General features: G+C 32.5%; 1 protein-coding gene across 6 annotated transcripts in view; it reads right to left on the bottom strand.

Moving 5' to 3' along the window:
- The window catches only part of tweek (transmembrane protein KIAA1109 homolog tweek), a 262,126-nt gene that overhangs the window by 41,625 nt on the left and 206,353 nt on the right, over nt 1–14,148 (bottom strand). For all 6 annotated transcript variants that reach the window (XM_081728543.1, XM_081728545.1, XM_081728547.1 and 3 more), the window contains 3 exons: nt 11,304–11,532; nt 7,525–7,688; nt 2,311–2,493 (listed from right to left, as the gene is read on the bottom strand). In XM_081728543.1, coding sequence (XP_081584669.1) covers nt 2,311–2,493; nt 7,525–7,688; nt 11,304–11,532 — 576 coding nt within the window. The remainder of the gene's footprint in view (nt 1–2,310; nt 2,494–7,524; nt 7,689–11,303; nt 11,533–14,148) is intronic.

Below are 14,148 nucleotides of genomic sequence, written 5' to 3'. Positions count from 1 at the left end.
ATTAATTGTTTTCGAAGTTAGGGAAACGGCTGATCCGTTTGAAAGGCTATTGGATCACAGTTAGTATCCATTTCAAGCTGCGTCTTTAAATCATATCAATTTGTTTAAAGAGCGTATTCTGTGAGGGTTGGATATTTGAAAATTTATGTTAAAAATAGAGTATCTTCTATGTTTTTATCATTATATTTTCATTCAAATACGTATCCTAAGGGGAAAAGGGATTATACTATTTTACAAAAACCTGTTCTTCCCATGAAAAAAAAACGGGCATTTCAGTTAGTATACAATAAATAAAAGCTTCTTAGTCAGTTACTTGCACTGATAATTGTCACATGTGTAAAGACGGGTTTCATAACGAGACTCAAACTGATAGTCCAACCTTTCAATAGGGATTAACAAAAATAAGGTGGAATACTTTTTGATTAGGATTGTAAGCAACATAAACTGATCGTGTTTGCTCAATAGCTCATGCAGTTTAGTATCGAAACAGCAAGCAGAAGGTCGCAGTTTGAGTCTCGGACAGTCAAGTAATCACGTTGTTCTGTTACTCATAGACTGGTATAAATATAAATAGTATCTTAAATTTATTATTGCTCTCATCACATTTATTTTAAACTGTATCATGAAATTCTGTAACATATTAGAGTCATAAATGATCATGCATGTGCCACTCGACCATCTCCAAAAAATCTATTTTTTTCATGAATGTTTATCTTATATCAGGGTACTTCAAAACCACAATTAATTATTTTTTACAACATCCCATGGTGATGCAGCGGCTGCCGCCATTTTGCGTTTTTTCGACTTTCGATATTGCGTTTTGAATATCTTAGCATGTATTTGTCATACCAAATTGAAAATTGCTGGATGTCTCCAACTCATGCAGAGCTAAAACTTTAATCTCTTAACATTTTTGCATAAAACTACTTGGAGGGGGTGAAATCAGGGTCAATAGTAACAACATTTTCGGACATTGAAGACATGTTTCAGAAGAGGAAACAACTGATGTACAGGTCTGAACTTGTGTGTGCACGTAGTCCGGGGTCGTAAGTTAATAAACAAAAATTTACAGACCTGTAGCTGCTCCTAAAGGCCTGAAAAAAATTCGTAAATTTGGGAAAATATGCCAATTTGGCATGTTTCACTGTCCAATATCTCCAATGGGCCTGGATGAAAAAATCTGAAATTTTAGGAATAGTTAGTCCTTTAGTATACCATAGCACACAACAAAGCGCAGAAGGGGGTCAAAGTAATGACGTCATACTCTAGGAGGTGTTTTGTTCACAAATTCAACTGGAAATTTGTTGTTGTGAAGTAAAATAAAGTAGGATGAATGGTTGGTCCAGTCAAGGCTTCAAGCTCGTTCCTTTCCTCTATTTGTAACACTGTCTTATCACATCCATAGCAGTACTGGTAAAGAATGCCGCTATTAGCAGAAGGCAAGGAAAGTGAAAATGGACACTTGACAAAAAAAGTCCGTAAGTACTTCTTTGTTTTTGCTGTTTGCTATATCAATGATATTCAGTCCTGTTTATTCTTGTTTTAACTGTCCACTCATGCAGGAGCCTGTTGTCCTTTCGTTTGATCTACATTCCGCAGTCAGTGTTTACAGCGAGTAAGTGTACACGCCTAAAATCGAAAAAAAACGCAAAATGGCGGCAGCCGCTGCGTCGCCATTGGATGTTGTAAAAAATAATTAATTGTGGTTTTGAAGTACCCTGATATAGGATAAACATTCATGAAAAAAATAGATTTTTTTGAAAATGTCGAGCGGCAATTTTTCTTTTTCCTCGATCACTTTGCATGGATTGACCCATTATATATATATATATATATATATATATATATATATATATATAAAGTAGCACATGACAGGAAAAACCAAGTTACCAAATGAATTCACTGATTATTTTAGATATACAAACAAAATGTGGATACAGGAATCTCAATTATATTGGAAATGCAATGACGAGAGTGTGATAAATTAAAATAACATAAATTAATCTTTCCGAATGTGTAAGGAAGGATACTATTAGTACATCAGTCTATAAAAAATATAATCTATGAATCTCAGAGCATTTATGTAAGTCTCAAATTATATTCTTTCCACTTTTGCAGAAGATTGAAGATTGAGAATATTCAATAACTTTACGGTGTTAATCATTTATTATGACTCTATTATTATTATTATTATTATTATTATTATTATTATTATTATTATTATTATTATTCGATTCTAAATAGAGAAATGCATATTTTGATTTTCTGACGTAATGCAATAGTGAAAAAGAGTAAAAACGAACTACTTACTCGAAAATCGAATTACTGCCTGACTTTGATCAGCAGTCTTTATCCCTTTAATTGGTTCTGTTTGCTGTCCAAAATTGAGTTTTCGACTGCGAGAAAGGTGAAACTTAACGAATTCTACATTCACGTTTAACGAATCTTTCCGCTCACTGTCAGTTAACGGTGACCATTGAGCCTCTTTCAAGCCTGGAAAAGTTAGAAGAAAATTACACATTAAATTTCCACAACTAAAAAGTAGAGTACAAGTATTTCAAAGGCATGAAGCACTGAAGAAATTATATATTATTATGTTTTGTAGTAATATAGACAAAAATTGATTTCGACATTACAAAGCATGTACTATGAACAAAACAAAGCAGAAAACATCATAAAATACATTGTCTATTTGAGTTAGTTCCAGTGCAATATAAATTTTGCCTTCACGATATTTATGTAAGTAAATGCATTACCTTTTAACACCTTTTTTACACACACTATAATTTTTTAAAAGTTATTTAACAAGTAAAATGTTAAAACAGTAACTTTTTTGATACAATTCAGAAGTTTCGGATGAAAATAATTTGTGTATAATTCCTTAGTATATGATATTTTATGAAAACATCTTTTCCTGTCTTTTAAAACATGCATTTTTAAAAACTAAAACAATGCATAATAGCATAATAGCCTTAGTAAACTTCAGCATCACAATTAATCCCAAAGATTAAATGATTTTATCTGTATAATCCTCATGGATAATTAAGACCAAGAACTTCACACTGAAGTTCATATTGAGTTATAATTGGATATGGATACGTGATAGATCCAGTAACACACAATACGTTTCCCCTTCAATTTATTCAGAAAACTATCCATCAATTCTGGAAAAGAGATCTCTTACACTCTGAAAGCAGATTCACTTCTTTTCAAAGTCAATATAGAGTTTAAAATATCCATATTCCCTTCTTGAAATACTATTGAGCTCCTCCGTGGCTAAGCGGTTAGCGTACGCGCCTTTGCGTGGGAGACCCGGGTTCGATTCCCGGCGGGAGCCCATGTGATTCGAATTCCACGTTAATCAGTAGGTCCACGTCTCATATAGCCTCGCTGCTGAACGGGACGTTAAACCCAAAATCAACTCATTGAAATACTATTAACCCTGTATCCTTTTTTTAAAAAATCAGTAGTTTCTGCTACTTTCTTCAGTAATTTCTTGAAATGCTAAGCTAAAACTATTGTGGATCCTCTTACGCCAGGACTACCCCAGAAGAGGACAACTTTACTACTTATAAAGCAAATTACGAAAGCAAACAATTATTTGTGAAGCATTTTTACACATTTTCTGTAAAATATTTTTAAGTAATGATTTATATAAAATGAGTAGTACGCTCATTATGAACGAACTAAACATAGAAAGAACTGTTAATCCAATCACAATACGCCTCATCGTAGTCTTGAAAATTAAGACTCAACATTAAAATAACACTGAGTTTGTAACCTTGGTCAAGGTATGTGTAGAATTTGTTTCATATGTGATTTTAGTATAGATAATTTTGTTCTCTACAATTCTGACGATAGCGAATAATGATAATACTTCTTTCTTCTTCAGAAATCTCTGATGAGTCGATTAAATGAATGATGATCGAACTCTATACCACATTTAGTTTTTAAGCAAATTTTATTAATTCACACTTTACTTGCTGAAGTGATTACTGAAAAGGTAAAGTGAATTATCGGACATAATGTTGCAGTTAGATATACTCTGTTATCTTTTGTAACAAATGAAGTTAAGCACTGTGATATCGTTTCAATGTTTTATACAAGGTCTATTCAATACATAACCAAAAATGTTGTATAAAAAATATAAAGTGTGTGCTTCTTTATTATTTTTTGGTGGTGTCCTATAACTGGACCTAGCACGCCTGCCACGCGAACGGAATGCTGGGAATCAGTGAAACAAGATAGCGGCACCCCTGCAAGTTTAGACCAACGTGGAGCAGCGGAGTGTCATTAGGTTTCTGCTACCTGATGGAAGTTAAAAGAATTTCTTTTAAGAGGGAGGGATATTGTGGAATTCCTAAGCTGCATTTCTCTATTTTCTAGAGCATGAATCATTTTTCTTTCCTAACTCAAAGATTACGTCTAGATTTTGTTAAAATGCTGATTCTTCGGAGATGATGCAGAAAGCTCCCAGGGAAAATTCTTCCACACTCTCGTTTTTATAAGATCCAAATGTACAGATTCTTTGTGCACGAAGTAGTCACATTTGTTTCCTTCCTATATACTGAAATGCAAACTTTGTTGTTGTGCCAAGAAATCTGAAGGTCTATTTTTGTTTATTTTTCTAACGTAAATTTTATATTTTGATGAATCGAGTTAACTTAATCGAAAGAAAATCTGATAGAAATTTTTGTCTTTGTAGATAGTTATAAACAGTCATCAACATACATAAAATACCTTATAAATTTAATTTTTTATACACAAAATTTCTCTTTCAAAATAATTCATTACGATGTTGGCCAATACAAAAGACTGGGGGCTACCTACAATAAGATTATCTTTTTACTGAGAGATCTTTTCTTCAAAGTGAAAGTAGATGGAAGCGTTGAACTAATTTAGTGATTTCGTAAGATTCGAAACTTTATGACTACGTAACCAATGTTGGGTGCAATAAATAGCAAGGATCTTTAGGAGTAGAATTGTATATGTCTGTGATGTCCATGGAATCTAGCTTAATATCGTTTGCTTTGATCAATGCCTTGACGTCGGGGATGATTTTGCTATTATTAATAATACGTTTAAAGGGCCTTTCCTAGTAAGATAGTAAAATAGGCCCTTGATCCAAATTGGGTCGTTATTGATCCACAATATTAGTTTCGACCTAAGACCACCCCCACAAAAAAGTTTCGACTCCCTAATCCCCACCCTTTACCGAATTATTGTGTCATACATGCTCTTTTTAATATTTTTTTAAATTATAGTTATGGTTATCCAACTAATTTGAAAGATTCACAGATTGTAGACACTATATAGGTGTGTGAATATTAAATATTTATATATATATATCGATGCGTATTTTCTTGTCCTTTTTGCGTGTTGAAAATTTCAAAAAAATGTACGAAAAAATTTTTGGGGATACATCTTTGATTTTTTGTTAAAAATGTTGTAATACCCTTAGGTACAACATGTACTTTTTCAGGGTCCGAAAATGATGGCAACATTGCCACAAAAATAAATAAATAAATAAAATGAAACTGGCATTTTTTCACATTTTGACCATTTTAGGACCCTCAAGATCAAAACTTCGAACATTTCTTTGCCAAAGTTCACGATTTTCCTTTGTCTTTCGTCACTAATTTATTTAAAATATGCTCTAAATTTGAAAATGTTCCAATGAACGGAGACAGCGACGAAGATTGAATGAATTATCGCAAATTATATGGTGTTTGGTTCTTGATCTGTTCTCATTATCAGAGAATATTTATGTCTACTTTATTCCTTTGTATGTTAAAATAAATTAATATGTGTAGTAAATAAGTTTACTCAAACGTGTATATGTAAAATGAAAACACATTGATATAGCTATAATCCAAATATCGTTTACCCTTGTTTTCTCTTAAATTAAATGTATTTTAGCTTTTTGCTTTTCAACTCTTAAACTTTATTTTTGTATACTAAAGCTTTAAGTTCATGATTCTTGAAGTTATAAGATTCAATTGCATTCAAAATTGCAAATTATTGGCAAACTTGGGAAAAAAATTGCATAACGAGGTTCGGTATCCAAAAATATGATACAATGAGCATTTCAAAGTACTCTTTATAAATATTACGTTGGATTTAAAGTTTTAACATTGAGGATATATATATATATATACCTGTAAAAAAATTACTAACGAAGCAAGTCAATAGGTGTGTGTTATTTTGCCCTTGGGACAAAGAAATCATGTTCTTGCAGCATAACTTTGGCTACTGGTACATTAATATTCTCTGTATTCAATATAGTGGTACATCAGTGGAAAAGATTGAGAACGCCCGTTCTAGGGTACTACGTGATATAGGCTTTGTTACAGAAGGGTCATTTTCTGACCGAATAGGTATGCTGACCTTATAGTATCTGATTGGAGTGTCGAACACTAAGTCCTGGAAATTATCTTTGAACTCCGTGCAAAATATCTTCGATACATTTTATGGGCAAAACTCTTCAGATATACTGCATGAATCACTTTCACTTAAATTGTTTCCCCAAGAATTACTGAGATGTTTAACTACGTATTACCTAGTATCAGCAAAGATGTACCCCGATCTAAAATGACTACACGGAATTGAGAACGTTTCTGTTCTCTTAAGAGCATCAATATCAATTTGTCCTTTGAATTGTTCTTAAACCGAAGTTTCTTACTTCATTCAAAAACCTACTATAACTACAATTTATAAAATCGCCAACATGTGCCCCTTCCTGGGTACATGGTTACCGTACACACCTTTAGCACGGGCTACTCAGGTTCGATTCCCAATGGAACCTCATGTGATTCGGATTCCACATCACACTATAGATCAACGTCTCAAGTGCTGAATGTGCTGAAAGGAACGTGTAAATTCGAAAACTAACCATAATCACCAATATTTTTTCTCTTCTCATGACTTGTATTAATTATCTAGCATTTTCTATGACATAAGTATACTAAAACATGTTTTCACATATCTTACGAAATCGCAACCAAAAATTTCAACAAGACAAATACCTACACGATACAAATTGTACGTAATCAAATATAACTTTTACAATATTATTAAACGTTAAGCAAATTATAAATAACATAGAATAATATAAGTTTTAAGTAAATATAATTCCTGGCATCCAATTATTACCGAGCGGAAACCAAACTCGGCATTCTTTCAAATTAGATAAAAACAAACTTAGCCTTCTTTCAAATTAGCTACGTCATGGTAATTCCACTGAAACGGATGCAAAGAGCATTTACAACACTTTGGACATTGCTACTTACAATTATCTACAGACTGGGCATATTACCATTATACTAAAAATGGAGTGAATGTTCGATATGTTAGTCTCTGAAGTACTATATTAAAATTATAATTGACACTATTACTTTTATTCAGTTCTTTTCAAGTCTTTAGAGGATTTTAAAACAATGTTACTTTTTGTTAACGCCGCTTGCCTTCTTTGTTATAATTTAATATTTAGTTAGGCACGTTTAATGATTATTAACAAAACCTTACCGGACTTTTTGCCGCCTCCGTACGGATGGAAGATGTAAACTGAAAAATCAGCTAAACAACCAGTTACACTAAGTCCGCCAACAGCTGAAGGAGCTCCAGACTCTGCGCGACTGCTCTCCGGAAACTTTACATGGCCATTTTTCGACGCTCCATCACCAAATTCACTGGCAGAAAAAGAAACAAGATTTACTAAAGAACGAGACCAAATATATTCTTACAACATAAGTGAATCATGCTCTCCTAACGATTAAGAGCTTACAATTTACGGACCTTTTAAAAAGAAACTGCTTTAGTTCTCTTTAGCGAAAAAATAAAATGTTAACATGTTTTTCTAATAAATTAACCACAATTTTAAGTATAATTCAAACTAAATAATATCGGAAGAGTCAACGTGGATTTTGTGTACAAAGGATTTACATTAGCAGGCATGAACAACTTTTCCTTGAAAGATTTTTCTTACTAAGAACTTATCTGAGAAAACAAATGTAATGTACAAGTAATTCTGTGGGATTGTGTTGATCACTGAAAAGCATTCTGTAAAGTTAATTCCTATAATCCTCATCTTATAAGATTACCTACTTTTTTCACATACCACGAACCTCTAAATCACTTAAACTTCTTGTTATGATGTTGCAGCAACTCTTATAAAATGTTTTGAATACTGCTGAAATCTTTAACTCATTTTGTGAATCAAATCTATGAAATTTCAAATTTCTTTAACAAAGCATAAACCATTCAATAATTTATACTTCTTGTTATACAAATGCATCCAACCCCTGAAAAATCTCGAAAGCAACTGCAGTCTGCCGGATTTTGCACCTATCGCACAATCATTGGTGATTAGCTGTCGTCTGTTGAATTTACACTAGCAAGTGTAACCTAATCAGTTTTCAACTAGGCACACGCAAAAACAAGTGCAACAAACTAAAAAGTTACAAGAATTTTAAGAGAGTTACCTAGAGCTACCGAACAAGGCGACAGGGGTTGATGAAACAATATAGTATATTTACAGTATACTTTAGACGCAGTAAATACAGGATATGTGAACAACCCGTTTAAAAAAGAAAGAAAAAAATTCGTTTGTGAAAAAAGTTTCCTGAAAGATGTGGTGCTAGAAAAAAAGTAGGGAGAGAGAATATTTTAATTGAGTCAGGCTTTCAAGAAGGATAATTCTTAACATCCAGACAAAGAGGCAAGCAAGGAATTTGTGTACAGGTGCATGCGTTTGTAGATATAACACAGTGTAACCCAGAAGCAGGTACACAGATAATGGTATTTAATTTAACAGCTTTACTGTTTCTCTTGTTTATTGTTTTTATTTATTTATTTATTTATTTATTAGTTTCTTTTGTTTTGTCGATACTAGTAACGCGAGAAAAAACAGAAAGTAAATTTTAAAACCGAACTGGAAGATTAAAAATGCCAATGTACGTAGAGCAGGGCAAGAAACATGACATACCCCCACAAACACCCTGACAATGTACGATGTAAGTAATGTTAATGTAAGTTTGATGCAATCGTTCAGTAATTAAGTACCTAACTCTTGACACAAAATGCTAACATGTATTTCATAAATTCGTCGTTATATGTTCTACAACTGCTCTGTAAAGTCTAGATTTTACTCGCTTTGTCGTTTCAAGGAATACTCTTACACAACCAAAAACTGCTACAGCCATTTCTAGATAAGGAATATTTTCGAGCCATTTTGTTGTACAATAATGGAAACTGATTGATACTAGTAATTCTGAACTGAGTGCTCTCGTCTCGCAGAAAAGTCAGCCTCATGCGTAACACCTAATTTTAATTTCTCTTCAGGATAATATTATACTGTTGCGTGATTTGTACACGAAATCTTACACATGCTACAAATACACGTTCTTCAAGTATTTCCTAATTTTCATAAATATCTACATTGTTTTCGATGTGATGTTTTAGACTTGTGGGAACCCTGAAATATGTATTTTCGGGATATGCTATACTTATGATGATGATGATATTTTTTTTTTCTTCAGTAGAGCGTTTCAATAAATTAGCTAGGAAAAAAGTGAACCTGCAGCTAAATTACAGATAAGACCTGCTATACGAAATAATATTAACAATAATAATAATACACGTACAAGCGACAAGATAGTCAATAATGAAGACAAGAGAACTAATTCAGCATGTCACAAGACTGAAATAGTACTTTTGCGATTCCGTGTTTGGTGTAAACGTACGAAAGGAAAGAAAGAAAGAAAGAAAGAAAAAAAAAAAAAAAAAAAAAAAAACAAGACAATGAATGTATATTAGGTTTGTCGCAGTTACGGTAGAACAATACCTGTCAGTACCAATTAGTATCTCATTCGTAAGGACTCTAATTTTTCATCAACAATGATTAAATACATTACTTATGTTCAACTACGTTTTAGTAACATCATTTGTTTATAACAATGAAGAGTTGTTGTTACGATACTTGATTTAATAGGATGTATATTCAATATTCAGTAAAGAGTACTTACCCTAAACGCACCCTATATATATATATATATATATATATATATATATATAATAAATGTAGCTTAGGATAAGTACACTTTAATAAATATTGATGTAAGATGTTATTCTTTGAGGTTTTTAAAGACACAATTTGGTTTGTTTATAGCAGTAACATCAGTGACTAGTAAAATATTTCTTCTGGCAGAGCACGAAAAGAATACAGATATACTCTACTAGCAATTCAACATTCAGGGGGAAGGAAATGATTCAGTTTCCATTCTATTGCGAAATCAATTTTACTACCTATCGATTGTAATTATGACACTTCGGAGACTTCTCGGACTTCTCAAGAAAACTCGATTTCTTTTGACCTCTCTATTCCAGATTGATAACGTAACAAGGTTACTCACTAAACCATAAAGTTAACTTGAAGGATAAGTATGAGAAATTGAAGCGGTCTTAAACTTTACTTACAAAGAGAAACGAAGTACTAAAATACCCTGAAAGTCAAAGAGTAATTGTCTTGGTATAAATCTATATATATAAAAGAGAACGTACAAAATTTTGTCCGCTCATCACGCTAATACGGCTGAACCAATTTCTTTCATTTTTGGGGGGTTATTAGGATTTGGACCCTAGATGGTTTTTATCATATCACTTTAATTTTTAATTACCAGTGTCTTGAGATAATTGACCATTCAAGTGTCCATAACGTACAAATCCTTTGTTATTAGTTCATCATAGGTAAAAATAAACGTATTTATATGCAACCCGCATGACCGTGTCACTCGGCGGGTTAACATAAATGACAGGCGATATACAGCGGAAAATAGCTTGAATCTTCTGTTTAAAATTTTTTAATTGATTTGCTTATTTTTACAGACACTTTTACAATATGCCAGCACCGGGATGACCGCAGCGAAGCGGGGCGGGTTAAGATAAATGACAGGCGATATAATGTTAACATTTACTGCAATCTTCTATGGTTTTTATCATATCACTTGAAAGCGAAAAAGTAAAAATTATCTAAGTAACAAAGTTTATTGCGTTCCGGGGTGACCGCAGCGAAGCGGGGTGAACGCTGCTAGTGATATATAGAAATTTTGTTAGCAATATTTATTGTTAGGTCACATTTTAACGAAAACCTTTTAATCTTAACATAGAATTTCGAGTATTATAGATGTAGCTTGAGCACGAAATCACATATTAAAGCACAAAACAGCATAATACCAAACGAGGAAAATATTAATAATTGCAAAATAAAATGAACTAAAAGCTTTCCACTTATTCATAGAACTATTTACCTATAGAGCTCCTCTTCTGCTCTTTTGGAGGAGAAAACTATGTCAAGAGATGGAAGCTGCAACATGCACTCTACTCTCGACACTGGCAAACACGAAAATCTGAATGTAGATGGCTGCATGTGGAAGTAGACAATCACATCTACGGGGAAAGATGCATATGCATAGTTTCCTGGGGTAGTTGCTCCCGCTGAAGCATCCAGCTCCATAGAAAACATTGTGTTTACCGGACCTGTAAATTATTAATTTCATAAGAAAATTCTTTGGCATGGATTTTAAAAATAAGACTACCTGGTTTCCCTTAAACATAGAACTCGTAATGCTTTTTCATGTTGTTATTAAAGGAACACAGTAATGCGTTCACAAAGATACATTTAAAAACATTAAGAACTTTAAAAAAAGAAAGAAAGAAAAAGAAAAAAGAAACAGACAGGAAATGTAATAATCTCTCATGGAACCAGGTGCGCTATGTTAGATTGTTTGAACTTGAGCTAATATTGCCCGTAACATTACACTGAAATACTTTTTTCTTAAATAAATAATGATACTATCTTATATTGCAAAGGTTCACTGGATGATGATTCAATGATCTTATCGTTCTGTATGCGCAAGTAAACTTCATTGAGTTGTATAAAAGGTAAAAGACTAAAAACAAGAAAAAACGCAAGAACTATTTGAACATCATTACACTTGAAGGCTTATACATGTACAGTATATTTTAACAACTTTCAGTGTGGGTTTCAAGCAAGTTCTTTCTTTTTATTTTTGTTCTTAACCATACTTAAGCATATATACGTGTATGCTTTCCTTAAAAGTTATAGTTATTTATTTCTGAATCACCGTTTCGTTAATAAAGTAATAAAAAAAATCTGAGTAATCTATTGAAGGAATATTATACACTTAACAAATAAAAAATATATGCCATTGTATCATGAATAGAACTACTTGAATTAATGCGATTCATCAAAATATAAATCAAATCACATTAATATCATTCTCGAAGTTAATAATAATAATAATAATAATAATAATAATAATAATAATAATAATAATAATAATAATAATAATAATAATAATAATAATAATAATAATCACAACAAAAGCAAACGAAGACAAAACGATACAATAACAAGGCATAGCAACACTTGTTTTTAACATTAACACAGGAAATATGTAATACATTACATTGTTTTACAATATACCTATTTTGTTTCAAAGAAACATATTTTAAGAAGATTAAACTACATTATTCGCAAGCTAAAGCAATCTGAATACAAAAGAAAATACAGACTGAACAGTTGACTTAGTTTTCCTGATTGAATATTTGAGTTATTCCTTTGCCTCAGATGTCTAATCCAGTACCAATCTCATTATTCACAATACATGTGCTAGACGAAATACTTTCTTTCTGTTTCACTCGCAGAAATTACATATGAATTGATTTCAATTCGGAAAAGTTTAGTTAACTTACGTTAATCTATCAATTTGCTCTAAGTTATAGCTACTAGGACAAATATCCCAAAGAACTATTTGATTTTATGCTAAGAAATAATGAGTTACAGATCATCCATAAAATCCATGCAAATATACAGGATAAACACAATGCATAACTTTGAGAAATAAAATTTTCTTTCCTATAGCTAAAAGCCACCTTCCATGCTTTCTTCAAAGTATTTACTTATTTCTCATAAATATTTAACTTTGATGTAAGGTATTTTACTCAAATCATCAAATACACTTACGAGTAATTTAATTTGCTACATGTTTTTCAATAAATAATTATGTACGTAAAATTTAGCAAGAACATTTAATTTGCAATTGGACAATTTAGAGAGAGAAATAGATATCATCGAGCTGAGCACAGAGTCCTATTTTTTTATTACAGAGTAGCGCTAGTTTAGGTACAGTAAACTGAACATACACACTTGTTTTTTAGAAATATAAAACTTCCAAAAGTTTATCGGCTTGGTCACAGATGTTAGTATGCTAACGCCAAAGACTGCAAAATGCAGCGAGGAAAGCGGGTGGGCTTAAAGAAAAAGCGACAATGGTCTAATCAATGATGGTTTATGTGTCATTAACACGTGTAGCTCGTTTGATGCAAATTTTCAAGCTTGTTTCCGTATGTTACTGTTGACTGGTAAAGAGTTGACTTGCCTGTGCATCTTTCATGGTATAACGGCTCAACATTTATGCATAGTGGATATTTCCCGTGTAATGTGTTAGGCGATTCTGCGGAACGACCACCTGGCTTAATGCACGCCCACGAACAAGTACACTCTCGCCAAAACTCAACCAATTTCACACACTATATGGTGTGGGAAGCAATTGATCACTCCTTTGGCTAGTCACCAACTTCTGCAACAAGCTCGGACTTTCAAGGCGATTCTACGGAACGACCACCTGGCCTAATGCAAGCTCACGAACAAGTACACTCTCGCCAAAACTCAACCAATTTTACACACTATATGGTGTGGGAAGCAACTGACCACTCCTTTGGCTAGTCATCAACTTCTGCTACAAGCTCGGACTTCCCTTCCCACTACATCACAGCAGGGTACTGTTGATCATCACAGTGGGGCCCCTCTACAACTGAACGACGCGAGTGTAGCATTTCTACGTCACTTGTGGTGTTCATTCTTTATTTTCTAAAAGCGTATATAAATCAGGCTTGTAATTAATCTGTTAAAAAATTAAGTTAACCAATTAAAAATTTTGTTAATTTTTAATTGATAATCGTTAAAAAATTCGTAATGATTAAAAATTTACTTGTTAACTTCTTTTTCAGAAATCATGTGAAATGAATTTCTAAGATTTTTATGGTATTTTAATTTTACTACTCACTAAT

The sequence above is a fragment of the Thermobia domestica genome, chromosome 10 (assembly GCF_964235325.1).
Source record: "Thermobia domestica chromosome 10, izTheDome1.hap1.1, whole genome shotgun sequence".
Classification (NCBI taxonomy): Eukaryota; Metazoa; Arthropoda; class Insecta; order Zygentoma; family Lepismatidae; genus Thermobia; species Thermobia domestica.
Note: the sequence above shows the minus strand (reverse complement) of the source record. Positions and strands in the feature narration are given on the sequence as shown.